Below are 21,331 nucleotides of genomic sequence, written 5' to 3'. Positions count from 1 at the left end.
GAACGTACTTAGCTGCATTTTCATCCAGAATCTTCAAGTAGTGATCCACAGGGTCCAGCAGCTGTGGCAGCTCCAACAGAATGTTACGCAGAAGGGATGAATTTAACTGGGCCTCAGCAGCTGGAAGCAGTGCCTGGAACCTCACCTCCAAATTGGATAAAGTGCGGACCAACTGGTAGAACGCCCACGTGGAGCACTAAAACACAGGAAGTCATCGGTTAGGAACTTTGACAAACTCAGGGTTAGTTGCAGAGCTTCGCCTGGATGGTGTACCGCTGCCTTCAATCAGCAGCCAGGATCAAAAAGAGCCCCGTTTAATTCTGTACTGCATATAGATTCATGCCTAGCGAAGAAAAAGCCTGCTCAGCAAGAAAAACAAATCTACTTGTCTCAGACTTTCATCTCATTTTGCCGATCTCTGAAAAGGCAATTTGGGAGACCAGTGTCCTGGCCAGAGACAATATGTGACATCTGATACCTATTAGCGATCACCGCATCGGGCTTCTAATACACTACTCAAAATATTTAAGTTTTAAACTAAAATTACATTTTTTAAAAAGCTGAATTTGAACATTCAAAACTTACATGGGGTGAAATCACACTATGCAATATTGGCATCTTAATGTATCCATACAGAATTCCTCTAGCTTCTATTTTAATGAAACTTATTTTAACTGGGTTAAACCTGAGTTAATGGCCCCGATATTAGAGTGGAGGCGGGATGGCAGCTTGGGGGGGGGGGGGGGCGGGGAGGTGACTGGGCGTGTGGGTAACCTGCCCAATAAAAAATGTCCGTTTCCCACACGATCGCGAGTCAATTAACGTGGCTTCCGGGTTAGATGTCCGAAAGCTGCACAGCGGGCGGACTGCGCACTCGCATCACAGCTGTCAGGTGAAGGAGCTCTATTTAAAAAGGAGCAGTCCTCCAATGGCTGCTCCTGGAGCAAACACCCACATATCATAATGGAGCAGCACAGGGGAAAGGCTGCTCCAAGATTCAATGATGCCTCACTCCAGGTGCTACTGGATGGGGTGAGGAGGCGGAGGGATGTGTTTTACCCGGCGGACGGGAGGAAGTGGCCTGCCTCTGCCACCAAGAAGGCCTGACTCGAGGTGGCAGAGGAGGTCAGCAGCAGCAGCAACATCTCCCGCACCTGGATCCAGGGCAGGAAGCGCTTCAATGACCTAACTAGGTCAGCCAAAGTGAGTACACTTACTCATTCTCCTACATTCCATCTTCCACATCACTGCCCCCACCCCCCAAATCATTCTGCACTGCCAACACTACTCTATCACATCACTTCTCACACCCACATAAGGCTCATCCTCAACTTACCTGCACTTACTCACCTCCCCATTAGTCAGCCCACCACTTAACCCAATCCTCATACAATGTCATGGCTCCATCTCATACTCACCCTCTGATGCATCTCTTTCAGTCAGCCGCACCCAAACCAATGCATTCATCGGCTGGCCATGTCACCATCGCTCACTCACGCGTCTGAACTTTCTCCCCTTATAGGAGAAGAGAGCTCAGAATGCACGGGAGAGGGCGAGGACTGGAGGGGGGGGCCGCAACAAATAGTCATCCTCACAGACATGGAGCAGGAGGCGCTAGAACTCAGCCGAACCCTCAAGTGCCTGTCCGTTGGGGACGCCAAGATTGGCACCCGACAAACGTCTGGTGACATAACTAACATTCAGTAGACACAATGTGAATTGACGTTAACGTGCCTTGCCATCTTCAGCACCTTAGTATGCTCACCGCAACATGACACATCTGTGATCATGCTTAATATTGCCTTCTGTTCAACTACAGGGCCTTCAGCGACCACTGTGACGGCAGAGGGCGATTCCTCAGAGGACCTGCCAGCCTCTGAGGGTGCACCGTCACATCTGAGCGAGCCATCCACCAGCGCAGATACACACACCTCGGTGGGTCTTAGTCCACAGTTAGGCGGGTTGGCACCTGGCGAGTAACCACACACATGAGCAGACACTGGTGGCGGCGGCAGCTGCGGAAAGTCCACGTCAGTGGGAGCACTCTTCTCCAGGCTCTGCTCAGCTCGATGCAGATGCTGAACTCTGAGGGCCATCCTTTAAAAGGAGAATGATCCAGGGACAGCAGCACATTTGCGAGGTGCTGGAACAGGTGCCATGCACAGTCTCCAGAATAGCGCAGAGGATGGAGGAGTCCAACTCCTGTATGAGTGGAATGGTGGCTCAGGTACGGGAGGGAATGTCTGCGATGGAGAGAAGGCTAGCCTCCATTGAGCTTCAAGCACGGCTCACAAATGAGTCCATTCAGGCCCTGACAATGGCCGTTCGGACTCAGGCAGACAGATACACTAGCACTAGCCTTACAAGGCTTCACACATGTCCTCCAAACTGTTGTCCAGCAGAGTGGTAAGAGTGATGTGGGCCTGGCCCAGGGGAGGGATGATGGCGAAAGGGGACATGGAAGTGGGGACGCCACTCAAAGGGCTCCCACGTCTCACCCGTTCACCCGTTAGGAGAACCGTTCACATATCATTGACTCCCTGGCCTTACGAGCAGCCAGGTGAGTCGCTGCTCTGCCCATGAGTTGCTCCTGCTCCTCCTCCTCAATGTGGGTGGCAGATGGGGCCTCCTCAAGCAGCACCCCTCTTTGTTGTGCCATGTTTTGCAGGGCACAACACACGCCTATAATGCGTCCCACTCTGTCTGGTGCGTATTGAAGCGTTCCCCCAGAACGATCAAGGCACCCAAACTGCATCTTGAGCAGCCCTATAGCATGCTCAATTGTAGACCTGGTAGCGATGTGGCTGTCGTTATATCGACGCTGTTGCTTGGTGATGGGGTTCCTCAGAGGTGTCATGAGCCACATGTGCAGGGGGTATCCCTTGTCCCCGAGGAGCCAGCCCTTGCGAGTATTCAGTGCATATTCCCGGAGGATGAAGGAATCGTGGCAGCTGCCAGGGAATCTGGTGCAAACGTGAAGGAACCTTTTGCGGTGGTCACAAACGATCTGAGTGTTGATGGAGTGATACCCCTTCCTGTTGATGAACAGTCTTGATTCATGTGGAGGTGCTCGTATTGCTGTATGGGGGCAATCGATTGTACCCTGCATCCGTGGGAAGCCAGCCACAGAGTGGAATCCCACTGCCCTCTCCGTCTGGCTGAGGTCATCCATGGGGAAGTTGACGTACTGCGAGACCCTGCAAAACAAGCCGTCGGTGACCTGCCTTATGCACTTGTGTGCAGACAACTGAGAGACCCCGGTGACGTCCCTGGTGGCACCCTGGAATGAACCGGAGGCAAAGAAGTTGAGGGCAGTGGTGACTTTGATAGTGACAGGTAAGGAGATGCTGCTTGGCCTAGCCGGGAGCAGCTCGGCACGAAAGAGGCTGCAGATGTCTGCGACTACCTGGCAATTGACTCTGAGCCTCCGTATACACTGCTCCTCAGAGAGGTCCTGGAAGTTGAGCCTTGGTCTGTAGACCCCGTGGCAAAGGTAGTGCCACCTGCAACGTCACTCTCTCTGTTGTTCCCTCTGTGTTCTTGTGCAGGTGCCTGTGGTGCAGTACTGTGTTGTGGAGATCCAAGTGGTGGAGGTGGGCGCTATGCCTGGCGAGGTTACTCGACCTCGGATGTAGTGGTGACTGCAGCCATGGCGCCCCCCATCCTGACTGTGTGAGTTTGAGGGGGTCCGCAAAGTAGTTAAATATGTTTGAACAAAAGAATTTTAAGTGAAAAGTAAGAATTTTCAGTGAAAACAAAGATCTTGGAACCAAAACTTTATCTGAAAGAACTGAGTGCCCTGCTGCAATAAGTGACCTTTTCTCCCCATCTGTCAAATATGCATTTGAATGTCTCACTGCCTGCTGGCTGAAACACGTCTGTTGCAACAGGGAGTGTTTCCCACAGCACAGGAAACAAGCTGTGGATGCTTCAAAATCGCACCACTGCCTCAAAGTGGAGAAAATTAAGTAGTTCATCTACTTAAACTATCTCAACAACTGTGCAAAGTATCATCTCGCCGGCTTTAATTGCCGGTGGGACTTCCGCATTCGGGAGGCGCGCGCGCACCCTGACACATCAGTGGGGAACCCGGAAGTCTGCGGGTCGGAGCCGGGTTCTGAACCCGAACGGGATTTCCCCGATTTTCGGAGTCCCCCCACCCCCAACACATCCGCAATTTCCCGGGAAAATTGAGCCCAATGTGTCTGCTAAAATAACTGCCACAGAAATTTCATACAAATCTAATAACACACCCATATGCCAATATCACATAGCAAGAATTCAACCCCATTAGTGTTACTATGGAACCACAGGAAATATCCCATTGGTGTTTTTTTTTTAAGTTTAATTAAACCATTGTGACACAGACTTGCGGCAGAATTATGGCAGTTATTAGCCACAAGCTGCCGACCTTAGCCGTGTTTCTGGGGGAGTGCAGAGCAAGTGCTGTGCAACTTTCCACTGGGGAAGGGGGAAAAAAAATAATTGGAGAATGAGTCAACCAGGCCATTTCCATTCACCTCCTGGTGACAGCTGAATTGGAAGTCTTTGAGCAGATTGGCTGCCCACCTACCAGCTGCAGAAAGCTATACAAGGGAAAGAGAGGGCGGAGGGGTGATAGAGAAGATTGTTTGGGAAAAATTGCAATAGTCTAAAGCCTCCCTTCGGTTTGGAGTTTGTATACACATGAACAGTACCAGCACTTGTGACTCCATGAGCCTTTATAGTACTCCCCTCACCATCCTTTATGGGATCAGTGGTATTTGGACAGTTGAAGAGTGCCTGCGGATCCATTGCAGACACAAACTCAGACAGGCAGGCGGCGACTGCACTTAATATTGTGCATGGGGAACTGCTTACACTTTGCTAACACTGGTGTAGTAGTCAGGCGTTCCTGTAGATTTTCAAGGGCAACTCTGGTTCTGATCAGGGTCTTGGGAGTCAGTAGATAAAACATTATTGAGGTAGCAACAATTTTATTCATTTTTATAATATCCCATCAATGGGCATACAGTCATGTTGACAGTTACACTTATGCTGCACTACACAGAGCAGGTTTCAGGAAACAAATAGTTTCACCAGTGTTTGTATTATCCAACTCCAACTGTTTTACATCATGGATTGAAGTTGGTCAACGAGAAGTGGATTATTTTGCATAATTCCTGTTTTACATAAAGCATGAACCATTTCACCTCTTATTAATTTCGATTAAATTTGTCTGAATAAAGATACCTCCTAGTTTCATCTATTCCTCAATTCATGGTTTGGGATACTCTACTTAGGGAGCTAATAAAAGGCAGCCGCACAACACAAATTACTTTGTAGCATAAAAATGTGAAATTAATTAAATGTATTGCTGAAGATTATTATTCCAGTAAAGGAGTAGATTTTACAGATTTGTTATTTTGTGTATCTATGTCTGCCACTAACAAGTCTATCTACGGTGTCAGGTGGCAGTGCTGCTAACCTGAACTATTCATTTTCTGTTTTGCTTGTGCTAACAGTACCAGCTCATTCACGGCCAGGAATGGCACAATGGTGAGAACACTTATACTATACTGAAAGGCACTGCATTACAACCCCAAAAGACCAAAACTTTTGACAGTCACCTGTAGCTTGTGATCGTGCAAAAATAGGGCTTAATCCAAATTTGGATCCCAGTAAATTGCAAAAGCATAAATTCTCCCAACAGAATTATTCAGCTCACTGCTGAATGCATGTGCTTCCACATGTACAAATAAAGATTATTTTCCGAGTTTCTTCCCAATTAATTTCCAGATAAGCTCCTCTAAAGGATGAACTGACATTGGTTTATACTCATTGTGCACATGTACCTTTTTGTGATAAATACTACAGATGCCTCTTTCCAGATCAGGGAGCTTAGACAGCAGGTTTTGGGTCTTGGCCAGGACGATGGACTCTGATGACAGGATTTCAGTGACTGCATCCAAACGAGCATTAATTTCACTAGAAATACAATGAAGAAAGGCAATGTTTACTTTTTAAAAAAAAACATTTTATATAAAGAGCTAATAGCAGGGATGTTCTGACCGGTGGATCACCACCACTGCTGGAGTTCAGGTGAAGAACAACCAAGAAATTAGGTGACTAGCACTTCCACCTACCTCTGCTGAAAACGCACATGAAACATATATCCTTCCAGCCTGTACTCCTATTTTTGATCAGGAACCTCATTAATTATGCATCATGATGAAAAATAATGGCCTTTATAAGATCCACTGATATTTCTGATGTTTGGGCAGACGTTCCAACGGGACTTTCATCACTGAGAAGCAGACATAAAAGGCTAGGAGCTTAAAGCCCCAATCTAAAGGCACAGAAGTAACCAAATTTTGATGGCATTTTTTATTTAAATTTTTCATCCAATGTAAAGTGTATTAATACATTATACTGAATTGTACAGGTAATTTAAAGAGGATTCATTTATTCTTTGTAATTATTTAGAGAATGTAGATTCATTTGTTATTGTTTCTGCGTTTGTCCTGCGTTTTCCGGATCGCACCATGGTGGGAAATTAGTGTTACCAATATCACAGAGTAACTATACAGAAAACATATCCAAGAGGCTGCTGAAAAGGATGATCCCTACACTCCTGCAAAAAACAGATGCAGCATCTTTAAGATTAATTTGGCTCCATGTTCATTAGTCAATGAACCACAATTGGGACAAACAGACAACAAAGCCTATCCAAGAAACATTCAGCTCGTTTTGTCTTTCTGTTCCAAGAAATGTAGCAACTAAAGTCAAAGCTGATTAGCACCACAAATCTCTGACCATCTCAGAACTCATAATACAAAGCAGATATGCCAATCGTCCTCTCCCTTCCAAGCTCCCTCTTTTTTCTTAAAACTTGTTCTCTAATTGTGGGCGATGATGACAAGGCCATATTTATTGCCCATCCTTTTTCTGCCTGAGAAGGTGATGGTGGGCCTTCTCCTTGAACCACCACAGTGGTTGTGTTGATGGTTCTCCAATAATGGCATTAGGTGGGGAATTCCAGGATATTGATCCAGTGACAATGAAGGAACAACAATATGGGCTAGAATTGGGCCGTGTAGTGCCCGTTGTTTAGGTGCTACGCAGCCTCCTGAAGTTCCAAAATGGCGTCCAGAATGCGCACGCATGCATTGGATCAGTGTGCAATGCTAATTTAAAGTGATAGACACCATTTTGACACTTAACGCTCCACTCAACGCATTGTCTTAACCACGAACACCTGAACGTGTCTCGGAGTGCCTGGAGGACTCCCCCCAGCAGCGCTATTTAAAGGGAGCATGCAGGTGTTGCAGCTTAGTTGTTGGATTATTGCTCTTGACTGCTGGTAGAATAGGACATGTTCGTTGAAGTTTCCTACACTTATAGAGAGTTGCTATATTTGAGAGTGGTTTGGCAGGTACTGCCTTACAGTTGGCGTAATTTACAACAATGTTTGAACAAGTTTCCTGGCAACCATGGGTGGTCTGCTAGGACTCCTGCTGGGCATAGAACACGACTGGGAACATGCAGAGAGGCCATGCAGAACAGGTCAAGCCTCGAGGAGAGGGGGGAGGAGGAGGAAGCAGCCTTCAGGGAACACCACTCTTACCTCCAGATGAGCGAGGATCCGACAGCTGAGGTTCACCAAAGAGGTAGCAATGGAGATCTGTCACCTGCTGCAGCCTCAAAGCAGGGCAAGGACAGCACTGCCTGTGGCTGTGAAGGTAACCGTGGCGCTGAACTTCTACGGCCCTGGATCCTTTCAGGCCTCTGCTGGCGAGCTGTGTAACATCTCACAGTGTGCAGTGCACTGCTGCATAAGGGTTGTCACGGAGGCACTGTACGAGATGCCCAACAGGTTCACCATGTTCCCTCTTGACATAGAGAAACAGAACGAGTGAGCATGAGGGTTTGCTCGCATTGCAGGCTTCCCCCTGGTGCAGAGTGCCATTGACGGCACGCATATTGCCATGCGTACTCCACGTTAACTCGGCCATCTTAGTGAACCGAAAGGGGTTCCACTCCCTGAAAGTGCAGCTCGTGTGCTACCACACGCAGCACATCACGGAGGTTAATGACTGCTAGTCTGGGAGCTGTCACGATGCGGCAGTCCAACGTATCTTTGAACCGGCTCGGCAAGTGAAAGGCTAGCTACTGGGTAACAAGAGCTATACCCTCGAGGTGGCTCATGACCCCGGTCAGGAACGCACAGACATGTGCAGAGTGGGCCTACGAGAGCCATGCTGCCACACGCAACATCATTGAGCATACGATAGGTGTCCTAAAGCAACACTTCCGCTGCCCGGACCGTTCTGTTGGAGCCCTGTAGCACTCAGCTGAGCGGGTGTCAAGATTCGTCGTGGTATGCTGCATGCTGCACAACCTCGCCATCATGAGGGAACAGCCCTCGCCACCAATTATCAGGCAAGACCCTTACCAGAGGAGGCTGCGGCTGAGGCGGAGGCTGAGGAGATGGAGGGGGAATTGGAGGAAGATGCAAGGGGGCAACAAGGAACACTGGCCCTGTCTGCCAGGGCTCTGCGTGATCACCTGATCCATGAGCGATATCAATAACGTAAACAACACCTCCCAAGTCACCAACAGTCCTACACTCTCCACCAGTCCACTCCAACACGACCATCGAATCGCCCTCCATATGATTACACATTGCTTCCTCCCGCAGCACATCGCAGAAATAAAAATCACCACCAAAAGCAAATTCAAATTCACATTTATAAATTAACACATGAAATGATGCAAACAAACTGATACTATTCACCCTCGTGTATTCCCTTAGTGCCTGTCGTTCGTGTGCCTTTTCCTTTCCTAGTGGTCCTACGAAGTGCATCTCCAATGGCTGGAGCATGGGTGGTGGAAGGCTGCTGACCTTCAATGGAGGAGCGTGCAGATGGCCTTGAAGGACGACCTTGAGCAGCTCTGGGCCAGGAGTGCCCGGCTTCAGACTGCACCATCTCGGCCTGGGCTGCAGCACTCTGGCCTGGCTGGCTGATAGGGCAACAGCAAGATGGAGTGGCAGGGGTGGGAGCAGGAAGGCTGTCGTCCAGAGAGAGGACAGCAGGTCTGACTGCCATGGCGATCTGCTGGAGAACAGATTGCTGGACTGCTGTGATGCCCTGGAAGCCCCAGTGGTACCAAGAGCCACGATAGCAGCAGTCTGTGCTTCCACAACAGTAGTCTGAGCTGCCATTGCAGCACGTTGAGCTTCAATTGAAGCTTGCAGACCTTTGATGACATCGGTTTGTGCTGCAATGGCAGCTGTTTGATGCTGTAGCTTCCATTTCAGCACAGTCATCATATGTTGCCACATGGTGGGTTCCACAGGTGTGCTGACAGAGGTGACTACCTGTTCCACGTGGGTAAGAATGGGCTCCAAGCTCTGCGCAAAGCCCTGTGCCAAGATCGAGGTGGACGCCTCCATTCTCCTTGACATTGCATGCAAGCTTTCTAGCAGGCTTTTCAGTGCACTGAGCATTTGATGGTGTACACTCAACAGCTGTCTTCTGTAGCCTGGCCCGTCATCATCTGACACCTCGGCAGCAGAACCATTGTGCGACCTCGCCCTCCGGTGAGCTGGCACCTGCGTTATCAATTCCCCCCACCCCGGCTCCTGCGCACTTGTGCCCGGTGTCTCACCACGTGCAGATCCCTCCTCTAACCTAACATCTAAATGATGCACAGTGTCAGTATCTGAGCTGGTGGATGTGAGAATCAGATCAAGTGACGGTGTGGCTTCATTCTCACTGTCTTCCTCCCCCTCCACCTCGGATGGTGCCGGCTCCAGTTCTTGGGTATCTGCAATGACAAAGGGAGACGGGTTGAGTTGCGGAGCGGGGAGAGGAGCAAGTAAGACATGTGTGCTGACACCATCTGCAGCAAATGAGACAGAAAAGATTGTGGGATGAAGGGGATGTGGGAAACGAGAAGGAGCATTAGATATGCAGAGACCGCCTTCGCGAGCCTCCAGCACTGCCTGTGGCCACGTCTGCAGCAATGGCCCGCCCAATGATGCTCAACACTGTCTTCTCCAGGGGGGCGAGGAGGTGCAGGCGTGCCTGTCCTCCCTCAGGTCTCTCCTGCTGCTCCCTTTTCCTGCAAGACAAAGGGAAGTGTGTCAGTGAGTGTCCTGCAAGGTGCCTGGGTGATGTGCCTGTCATGGTTGAATAGCTGCCAGTGTGTTTGACCTGTGAGTGGTGGTTGTGTGGTATTATGTGAGGGTGAGATGCAGCATGCGAAGTGCAGCGTTGCGTACGGATGGGCAACGTTTGTTGGGGGGTGGGTGTCGTGCGTGAAGCAGTTGGTAGGATATGCCACTTGACACTTGCATTCACTCACCTTGACCATTTGAGTCAAATCATTGAACTTTTCTCGGCATTGCACTCACGTGTGCGGTGTCACACCCCTGACATTCACCTTCTGGGCCATAGCCTCCCACTGCCTCTGCAGCTGGTGTCTAGAGGGTCTCCTGCCACCCTGCGAGTACAGGATGGCCCTCCTTTCGTCCACTCCCTCCACCAGGGCCTCCAGTACGTCATCCGAGAACCTTGGTGCGCACTTTCTTGCCGGTCCAGCAATCTTGCCTGCCGTCACGTGCTGCCTGCATCGGAAGCAGTTAACCGCGCACTGCGATACCTACCCATGGATTCAGGGGTTAACGAATTCAACCCCCTATATGTCCAAGTCAGGATGGTGAGTGACGTGGGGATTATGATATTTCCAAACCAATGCTACTCTTGTCCCTATCTGTGATAGAGGCCGCAAGGGAGAGAGAGGTGCAGTCAAAGTAACTTTGGTGAAATGCTGCAGTGCATCCTGTAAATCGTACGTACTACAGCCACAATGTGTCGGTGGTGGAGAGAGTGGATATTGAGTCCAGTGGCAGGGACATCGATCAACAAACTGCTTTGTCCTGGATGATGTCAAGTTTCTTGAGTGTTGTTGCGGCTGCACCCATCCAGACAAGTAAAAAGTATTTCATCACACTCCTGGCATGGGTCTTGTAGATGGAGGAGAGGATTTGAGGGGTCAAGTGGTGAGCCATTCGTCTCTGCCTCTGTTCTTGATACGGCTGGACCAAGTACGCTTCTGGTCAATGGTGGCCTCCAAATACTGAAGCCAACCTTTTCATCACATTTGGATATTCTTTTTGCATAAAATCTTTCAAGTTGCAGATTTTATCAGATTCCCTTCCCCTCTTCTCACCTCTGCTCCTCTATTTCCTCATCCCTCCTCTCCTTAGACTCCCCAGAGCATGAGTTCTCCACTAATCCACATATGGTGCAACCCTAATAGCTGACACTGTACCTGCTATTGTCACCTCTAAGCCCTCTCCACTCACGCGTCCCTGAGGAGACAATGAATAGCAATGTCATTTGCACAAAACAGAGCTACTTGCAAACGTATTTGATTTGTTTAAATAAACAAACGTCATATTTGAATGGACTATTCCACCTTGGTTTGTATACTACAGATGTGAAAACAAAAAGATACAATCTCTGGCCATGTGCAGTTGGACTGCTCCAAGCTTTCATTTGCCTAATGTGCATTATTTGTAGAGAACCAGTGATTAAAAACTAGCGGAGTTAGCATTAGAGCCGATCTAACATGAAGTGGCTCTGTAACTCATCTTTGTGTATAATATACACACAAACAATGCTTTCCTTGCCAAAAAAAAAACAATGCCACCACTTCCATCATAAAGCTCTGGCTGAAATGGTAGGCATGTCTAGTGATCAGTTCTTATAGGACACGTCCCTCAATCCTTTCTACATAAAAATTAATTACAAATTGTAAGCAACATGCAATGTCATGAAAAACAAAATGGAAATACTAAAGACCCTCTTCTGGAATTGTCTTGTCCTCTAAAAAACACTGCCATTAACAAAATCATTCCTCCAACCACACTGATAAAAAGAATTGTCTTTGGTCTGCATAACATGACACAAAAGGAGATTGGGTTGATCACAAACAACATAAAATAATAGGTATCTCGTGCAATGACCTGGGCAGAAAATCAAGTAACTGCCGATTACCCACAGTTCTCTTCAACTGCTTTTGCCTTTTTTCACAAGCATTTACAGACAGCTAGAATAAGGTGTAGAATATATGATGTAGTAAACCTTTAGGCCTTAAAAGATTAATCTCCAGTTTAATCATCTCCACATACAACAGTATTAATCCCCAAAGTTGAAAATACAGCTGCATTCATTAATCCTAAAAAAATCAGAAGTATTCCTTTTGAAAAGATTGCAGTTCAACCACAATCCTTATAACCAGTACCAGGCTTTTTCACTGAAGTGCAAAGTACTCATAAACCTGCACTGCACCACTGGAATTAATTCTTCAGCTGAACTTGTATTACAATGAATTCAATTATTTAGCTTCATCCCAGCTCTAAACGTGTCTCAGCATTGGAAAAAACTGAGTAAAGCTCACTCTGCTTTTATTAAAGGCTGTGCCACCCATTTCTTCAGTAGTCGTCTTCCAAAGGAATTCTGGGCATGATCAAGGACCCAAAGTAGGCTGGCTTTTGTTTTGCCAGTGGTCTGCCAAGAAAGACAAAAGAAAATTAGTTTTAAGCTTGTAATTTTTATTTTATTTTTATTTTTACAAACAGTGCATGTTTTTTAAGACAATTCTGCTGATTGGTGTTTCTGCCTTGAGTATTATAAACAAGCCTTGTTTTACCACCACTGGACTGAATTTCTAGTGTATAATTAAAAAGTTAAGCAACAGTAAACTGATCAATTTGCAATAAGGTGAATCAGGATTTGTGTCATAAAGTGAATCTTTCTGAACTTTAAAGTACAAGTTTAAGCCTCAATATTAATAAAGAAACATTTCATATATATGGTAATGGGTAAAAACCAGGTACTCCCCAATTGGGCCAGGTACGCCCCAATTGAGTAGCTGAGCTAAACAAACATGAAGATCCCAGGTTTGATCCTCAGTCTGTGCTGAGTTAGTTGGTCTCAACCATGGCAGCAGATGGGATGTTACAATTGGTTCCAGAGCCCCTGCGTTAGATGGTAGAAATCTTTGGCCAGGATACCTTATTGCTAACTACTGACCCCTGCTGGATGTACAAATGTGCAGCTGTCAGGGGAGGACAAAAATCAGGTTCCACTGTTAAACTTTGATGTTGAACAGCCTGCCAATATGTAATATCAAGATTTATACATCAATACTAGCCACTTAGGCAAAGTACTAGAGGGAGACCAGTGCCCATGGTACTGACGCCCAAACAAAAAGTTAATGCCTGGAAGACAGGAGAGAAGAAAATTGGGGAGAAAATGGGGGGGGGGGGGGGGGGGGAAAGAGTGAGAAAAAAGACCTTCTGGTTTGTTTCAGGATTCGTGATTGGCTAACCTAAAATTTAAAAAGCATATATGCACAGGCAAAATTTCTTCCAATTTTCATCAACAAATTAAACATATCTATTATTACATTGAGACTATTGACAGTCTTAAATATCAGTGATCCTGAATACCAGTTTACCCTTCTCTGTTCATTATAACAAAATGAAAACACAGAATACTGCAAAACTATAATGGTCCACTTATTAGCAGTGGTACTTCATTTATAAAGACTCTGCATTTAAAATGCTAGATTCTTATTGCTTTGTTTAAAAAAAACATTACCAACATACAGCACATAAAAAAGGGAGCATTTTTTGGAAATGTAAGCCATTTCATATTTTCTTTTTGTTGATAAACAGAATTAGTATAAAATCGGACTATATTGAGGTCATTGACGGAGTGGAGAAGACTCTGCAAAAAAAAAAATCCTAGAAACAGTCACTAATGTATTCAAGTTATCCTGGAGTTTTGCTCCCCACTTCCCACTCAAAGTTCTGAACTACCCATATAGTTATGCCCATTGTGGACAGTCTTTCAGATAAGTGGCCAAAGCACAATTGGTCATATTCCATAGAAAGACAACAGCAAAAACATCTGGAGAGACCCACAATTATTGGGATTGGGGGGCAGCAATTGAACACAGATGCATTTTACAATCCAGTCCAGAACTACTGTTATACAAAGATCAATGCAATTAATATGAATAACAAATACCTAACATTTTTTTAAAAAAGACATGTACACATTTTCTGAATTTTACAATTTGAGTTAGAGTGGTAAAAACTCATTACGATTCTAAAGCTATTGTGGCCACAAAATTCAATGTTCCTTCCTCAAGCACCGTCTAGAAGAACACATGTCCCTATTAATAAGTCCTCGCATTGATGCATCTTTTAATGTAATACAAGTCTATGTAAACACTCCTCGCCGACTGTTGTTGCTTTTGCTGTGCCTAGTTGACTGCGATGTCTACAAGGTGAACATTTTAATCCAGCACGAGAGGGGGAGGAAAGAAAGGAAGAATACAAATCAAACCAATGGGAAATCCATTCACTAGCTCATCAGCAAGTTACCCAGGAAGAGCAGCCCACTCACTGCTGCTCTAGGAAAACAGGGAAAATGTTAACATTAGATGCAATCAGTCATTTCATTTGACTCTTTACTCGTACCTGGTTTTGCAAAATTTCCAAGTTCTTCAAGGTCGTTCCATTGATTGACATGCACGTGGACTCCTGCGAGAACTTGCTTAAGTTACTGGAGGGGGGGGGGGTCAAAAAACAGTACTTGCATAATTACTGGACACATCCAGAAAAAAAAAACATCCATCATTTCTCAGTTATCTGGTCAAACCCATGCACTGTAACCAGCACTGCCTTTGCTTTCTTTGAAAGTACCTATCCCTCGGCCTTGCAGTACCTCCCTTTTCTAGTTAGTCAAAAAAAATCACTAAATCTAAAATAAAAACAGAAAATGTTGGAAATATGCAGGAGGTTGGCAGCATCTGAAAGTGAAAGATAGGTTAAGAATTTCCGGGGGTACTCGATCAGAACTGATGGAGTCCAGTCCAAAACATTAGCTTATCTCCTCTCTTCAGATACTGCCCACCTGCTGCACATTTCCAGAATTTTCTGTTTCTATTCCCTTTTATTTGTTTTCGGTCAGCCAAGCGTCTGCAGCTGACGCACACAGAATCCCATCACTATTTTTAAGAGCTTCCAAGCCAAGCTGCCAAGAAAGCGAGTTTTTTGTTTGCCCGTGTGGAGCGCATGCTCTCCCTCCCCATTGGGATCACTCCACTTACAGAAGTCAGGAGAGCTTATGGGCAGGTGGGCAGAGAGAAAGTTTAAAAGGACCCTAAGAGTGCGCAGGGGTACTGATGTAGTTCAACAGCTAAAACCACACAGCTCAACAGCTAAAACAATAGAGTGCTGTCAAGCTTCCCAATTTTTGCCCAGCTAGCATCACCCTACCCATTAAAGTACTTGCTTGCAGGGTAATGTTTTATTTTTCATACATATTGGCTGTTATTGTAGCATGTCCTGCAGAATTAGAGCCCTGCTATGCCGCCCTCACCCCCACCAGATTCCAGACTTCAGGTTAGTTGAAAGGTCCAAACTCTACTCAGCTGGCAATAGTGGTGAGCTGTGCCAGTGAGCATATACACTATAAAATCACAGATTTGCACCTTTTTTTGGTGACAATTCGCACAGTTGTTAATTGTCAAATACTTTAGTAGTCCCGAACCGTTGTGCACATTTCCAACCATCAAACACTGTGATAAATCAACCCATCTTTTAAAGGAGTGATTATATTTACTCTGGAACAGAAAATCTCAAAATCAGGAGATAATTATTACTTGGCTTAATATTAGGCTTAAGAGCTTTCTAACACGTTCATTATTTTCCTTGGAGAAACTGCCGCACCATAGTGATCCATATTCAAAGTTGCTTAATTCAAATCATCTGATAAGTCACTTTTTTGTACTAAATTCCCAATTTGTGGTGTTATTTACATTGCTTAATTCAATTTTTTTTAGTGTAAAAGAACAACTTTGAATCATCAATGGACTGGAGAATTGCAAATGTCACACCCTTGTTGAAAAAAGGGTGTAAGGATAAACCCAGCAACTATAGGCCAGTCAGTTTAACCTCAATGGTGGGGAAGCTTTTAGAAACGATAATCCGGGACAAAATTAATAGTCACTTGAACAAGTATGGACTAATAACGGAAACCAGCACGGATTTGTTAAAGGAAAATCGTGTATAACTAACCTGATTGAGTTTTTTGATGAGGTAACAGAGAGACTTGATTAGGGCAATGCTGTTGATGTCATGTATATGGACTTTCAAAAGGCGTTTGATAAAATGCCACATGATGGGCTTCAATTTTGCTGACAAGCCTATGGAAAAACAGGGGCAGTGGTAGCATGGATATGAAATTGGCTAAGTGACAGGAAAGAGAGTAGTGGTGAACGGTTGTTTTTCGGACTGGAGGACTGCATACAGTGGTGTTCCCCAGGGGTCGGTACTGGGACCATTGTTTTCTTGATATATATTAATGACTTGGACTTGGGTGTACAGGGCAACAATTTCAAATATTGCAGATGACACAAAACTTGGAAGTGTAGTAAACAGTGAGGAGGATAACAGACTTCAAGAGGACATAGAAAGGCTGGTGGAATGGGCAGAGACATGGCAGATTAAATTTAATGCAGAGAAGTGCGAAGTGATACATTTTGGCAGGAAGAATGAGGAGAGGCAATATAAACTAAATGGTACAATTCTAAAGGGGGTGCAGGAACAGAGCAACCTGGGGAAATATGTCCACAAATCTTTGAAGGTGGCAGGACAGGTTGAGAAAGCGGCTAAAAAAAGCATACAGGATCCTGGGCTTTACAAATAGAGGCATAGAGTACAAAAGTAAGGAAGTTATGTTGAACCTTTATAAAACACTGGTTCGGCCACAACTGGGAGTATTGTGTCCAATTCTGGGCACTGCACTTTAGGAAGGTTGTGAAGGCCTTCAGAGATAGATAACACCTAAAGGCCTTAAGGGTGCAGAAAAGATTTACTAGAATGGTTCCAGGGATGAGGGACTTCAGTTATGTGGATAGACTGGAGAAGCTGGGGTTGTTATCATAAGAAACATAAGAAATAGGAGCAGAAATAGGCCATACGGCCCCTCGAGCCTGTTCCACCATTTAATAAGATCATGGCTGATCTTCGACCTCAGCTCCACTTTCCTGCCTGATCCCCATATCCCTTGATTCCCCTAGAGTCCAAAAATCTATCTATCTCAGCCTTGAATATACTCAACCACTCAGCATCCACAGCTCTTTGGGGTAGAGAATTCCAAAGATTCAGAACCCTCTGAGTGAAGAAATTCCTCCTCATTTCAATCCTAATTGGCCGACCCCTTATCCTGAGACTGTGCCCCCTAAGTCTAGAAGGCTCTCTAGCCAGGGGAAACAATCTCTCAGCAACTACCCTGTCAAGCCCCCTCAGAATCTTATATGTTTCAATGAGATCACCTCTCATTCTTCTAAACTCCAGAGGATACAGGCCCATTCTACTCAATCTCTCATCATAGGACAATCCTCTCATCCCAGGACAACCCTCTCATCCCAGGAATCAATCTAGTGAACCTTCGTTGCACCGCCTCTAAGGCGAGTATCTCCTTCCTTAGATAAGGAGACCAAAACCGTGCACAGTACACCAGGTGTGGTCTCACCAAAGCCCTGTACAATTGTTCTCCTTAGAGCAGAGAAGGTTGAGAGGAGATTTGATAGAAGTGTTCAAAATCATGAAGGGATTAGATAAAGTAAATGAAGAGAAACTGTTCCCATTGACGGAAGGGTCGAGAACCAGAGGACACAGATTGAAGATGATTGGCAGAAGAACCAAAGGCGACATGAGGAAGAACTTTATTACGCAGCGAGTAGTTATGATCTGGAATGCGCTGCCTGAAAGAGTGGTGGAAACAGATTCAATCGTGGCTTTCAAAAAGGAATTGGATAAATACTTGAAGGGAAAAAATTTGCAGGGCTACGGGGAAGGAGCGGGGAAATGGGGCTAACTGGATTGCTGGTACAAAGAGCCGGCACAGGCTCGATGGGCCAAAAGGTTTCTTTCTGTGCTGTAAGCATTCTATGATCAGGATTATTTTGTATTCTACCACACACTGATTGAAAATTCGATTTGTATCTCGTTTTAAGAGCAGATATTAAACAATGTTGGATAACAAAACAAGACTGGTATTTAGATGTCACTATTTGAATGAGATGTGCCAAGTTTTTGTTAGCAGCGTAGTAAAACTCCAAAACACACAAACAAGATCACTTTCCCCAACCCATACACACTGGAAATCAAAAACTACCATCGTCTACCAACCTTATAAAATACATCGACCTATGTATAAAGATTGGCTTTATGCCAATCCAGATTCTTTAAAAAAAAATAAAAACCAATAGGGCAATAAGGCACCTCCTCTCCTGAAGGTGCTAACTCATGTCCTCCTGGAAATAGGGGTGAGGGTAGCTACAGAATTCTATGGGTGCCGGAGGCTCTCCAGAGCTTCTCTCAAGTGGCCATTCTTCATGTGTAAGTTCACCAGTCAGTGCTGGTGAACTTGATCCTGGCACCCACCCACGCACACACTTTCCAGTATGAATCACTGGATAGTGAACAGGAGTGCTAACCCTGGCTGATTGCTTCTGGGCTAGTGAGAGGGAACACACAAGACCAATTAAAGCACCCCTACCATCAACCAGGCTGAGATCACCTAACTCAGTCCAGCCCAGGATCAAACCTGGAACTTTCCTGGTCTGTATGAATGGGTAATACATCAATCAATGCACTTAAACACTAAGCCATTAAGGGAATTTCTCTTTCTGACTACTTTTAAACAGTTGTAAACATGACCTGTGTGCAATGTGCTCAAACGTTGTTGTGAAGCTGAAGAAAAATTAAACATATCACCATATCATCCTGAGCTCACCTCAGATTGTGTAGGACTTTCTCCAATTTGAATTCGGATAGATATTTTATGACTGCAGCCAGACAGGAAACGACCGGTATCTCCAAATTTAATATTATGGACAACTGTTGTGATTCTACAAAACAAAAAAGTAGGCTCTTCAGCACAACTGTGTAAAAAAACACAACATTAAGCTGAAGATCATCTCCAATAGCAGCATCCTTGTGTAAACAAACTTCTCAAAAGCTTCTGAACCAGATCAAGAAGCCCCAGTAATTAAAAGGGATTCTTCATTGTTATTTCTTCAGAGATAGGCTACAAACTTAAAGATCTCCAGTCAGCTCCCAGCTTCAATTAATTTTTAAAGATCTTCTTTGAGGAAAGAAAGCTGACAGAACAAATCATCTTTCCCCCTCCTGTCAGGGGCTCATGAAGTAGGACAGGGACCTAAACAAAGTCAACAACCAGTGTTGCTGTCCTGGTGGAAGAGGGGAGTGTAGCAACAGAAGGTATAGAGCCAGGCCATAGTGAGTAAACTATTTTTTGAAGGATACTTGAATACATTAAAAAAAGCAAGAAATGAGAAAAGGCCAGTCAATTATTCCCCATTCTTACAACAGACCACTGAGCCCCTCATGCACTTTACACAATCTATTGAGTCTCCTGAGGAAAAGATTTCCAAATGTTATCAAATAAAATTCCCAAATATCTACCTGTCCACACACTTCCACAATTCAAACTTGGCTTGTAACCCTCCACACATAACTTTCTGAAAACTTTTTCAGCAACAACTTGCATTTATATAGTGCCTTTAACATTGAAAAACATCCCAAAGTGCTTCTCAGAGGTGCAATCAGAAAAAAATAATGTATGCTAATCCACCATTTTCTCCCTCACTATCTGAAATTACTGAAGACTGCCCTTGGTCTTGGCTCCTCATGTGAAAAACCTCAGATCAATTAGTTTTATGTTGAAACGAAGTGAGTCTAGTTCTGTTTCATTTGAAGTTAGCATCACATTTGCTTTACTATAGTCTGCACATCTCAACAGAACAGCTCAGTCAGCAACAGAATTTTTACATCAGAAAACATATTGCTTTGAATCTCAGACATCATTCCGGAAAAGGCAGCGGGGCAGGGGGGGGGGGGGGGAAAGGAGGGAAGAAAACAAAACTGCCCAATAATACATGCTATTCTCTATTAATCTACAAACGTCTGAACTCTCCATAAAAGTGGCTGACTCACACTCTGGTATCATGTCACAAGAATATTTATAGCCCTTTTGAAATTGAGATAACTACAGACAAGCCATTCTCTTCATGTAAACATTTCAATGTAATAGTCATTAAAGCAATTTTACCATTAAAGTAGATTGTTCAATCTAGAGAACCTACTGTTAATAGTAACACTGCTTTAATACAGATTACATGGAAATGCTTATAGGAGGGGAATAATCTGTCTGTGGTCATTACAATTTCAATATCCTAGAAACACTAGATAAATCCTGCACAAAATGTCCCTTCAAATGAGCAGGTTAGCCCTCACCTAAATAATAAAATATAATAGGATAGCCTTTACCAAGGCCTTTCATAAAAGTTATTGATCTGTCTTCATTAACAAAACCTTTGAAGGTAATCCTGTAAGCAGCATGCAACACCAGAAACAACGACAATATGTTTTAAATGGACAACTTCCTCCACTGATGATTGTGCATGCGACCGAACACTATACAGGGGATTGAGTAATTACTGTCATACCATACTGCCCTGAATTCCACGTATTATTTGCGTCCAGAATTCAAAAGGCTGGTAGGAAAACAAACAGAGAAAAGTACAAGGTAACTAGGAGGGCAGGGAGCTAATCCTCTGAGAAAAAACAATTTTAGAGTTGCAGAAAGTAGCAAGAAGCCAAATTGTCTTTAAGAAAGAATCTGCAAGCAAAGACGCCCCAACCTTTATAAGGTGGGTGCAATAACATTTGCAAACTGCAGTGACCAAGTGTCATGCGATCTAACCTCCAGGCATACATCCAACCAGAGTTCGTAACCCTAGCAGCAGCCTGATGAATGCTGGGCAAGGCAGGTCTTCGAGTCATAAAAGATTCACCCTGCATCCACTGAGTCCAACTTCTCTGCCCTTCTATCTGCACTCAATCTCGCCCTTTGCATAAACTCTCCCACCCAGTCCACAATCACTCCTCAGCTTTGCCCTCTTTCAAAGCCTGTCCACCTCTCAGCTCTTGATCACCAACAAGACTATCTCTGACTACATCTTCTCTTCCCTGACTGCTCACAACCCGCTACCTTTCTCACTATTTGCTCCCTGCGCAAACCCCAAGGGGCCTATTTAAATCGTGGTCATGAACTAGGCTCTCAGAATCCAGCTCCTCAGAGTGGCAGCGCACACAACAATCCCTCAGCATTCGTACTGGGATCACTCAGTCAGCCCTATCATTCTTTGTTGAAAAATACACTTATCGTACCAC

At 45.1% G+C, this 21,331-nt stretch overlaps 1 protein-coding gene across 1 annotated transcript in view; it reads right to left on the bottom strand.

The window, feature by feature from the left end:
- The window catches only part of msh3 (mutS homolog 3 (E. coli)), a 292,863-nt gene that overhangs the window by 187,831 nt on the left and 83,701 nt on the right, over nucleotides 1-21,331 (bottom strand). The window contains exons 10-14 of the mRNA XM_067982781.1: nucleotides 18,870-18,984; nucleotides 14,543-14,627; nucleotides 12,451-12,560; nucleotides 5,835-5,967; nucleotides 9-196 (exon numbers count right to left, since the gene is read on the bottom strand). Coding sequence (XP_067838882.1) covers nucleotides 9-196; nucleotides 5,835-5,967; nucleotides 12,451-12,560; nucleotides 14,543-14,627; nucleotides 18,870-18,984 — 631 coding nt within the window. The remainder of the gene's footprint in view (nucleotides 1-8; nucleotides 197-5,834; nucleotides 5,968-12,450; nucleotides 12,561-14,542; nucleotides 14,628-18,869; nucleotides 18,985-21,331) is intronic.

The sequence above is a fragment of the Heptranchias perlo genome, chromosome 4 (assembly GCF_035084215.1).
Source record: "Heptranchias perlo isolate sHepPer1 chromosome 4, sHepPer1.hap1, whole genome shotgun sequence".
NCBI lineage: Eukaryota > Metazoa > Chordata > Chondrichthyes > Hexanchiformes > Hexanchidae > Heptranchias > Heptranchias perlo.
Note: the sequence above shows the minus strand (reverse complement) of the source record. Positions and strands in the feature narration are given on the sequence as shown.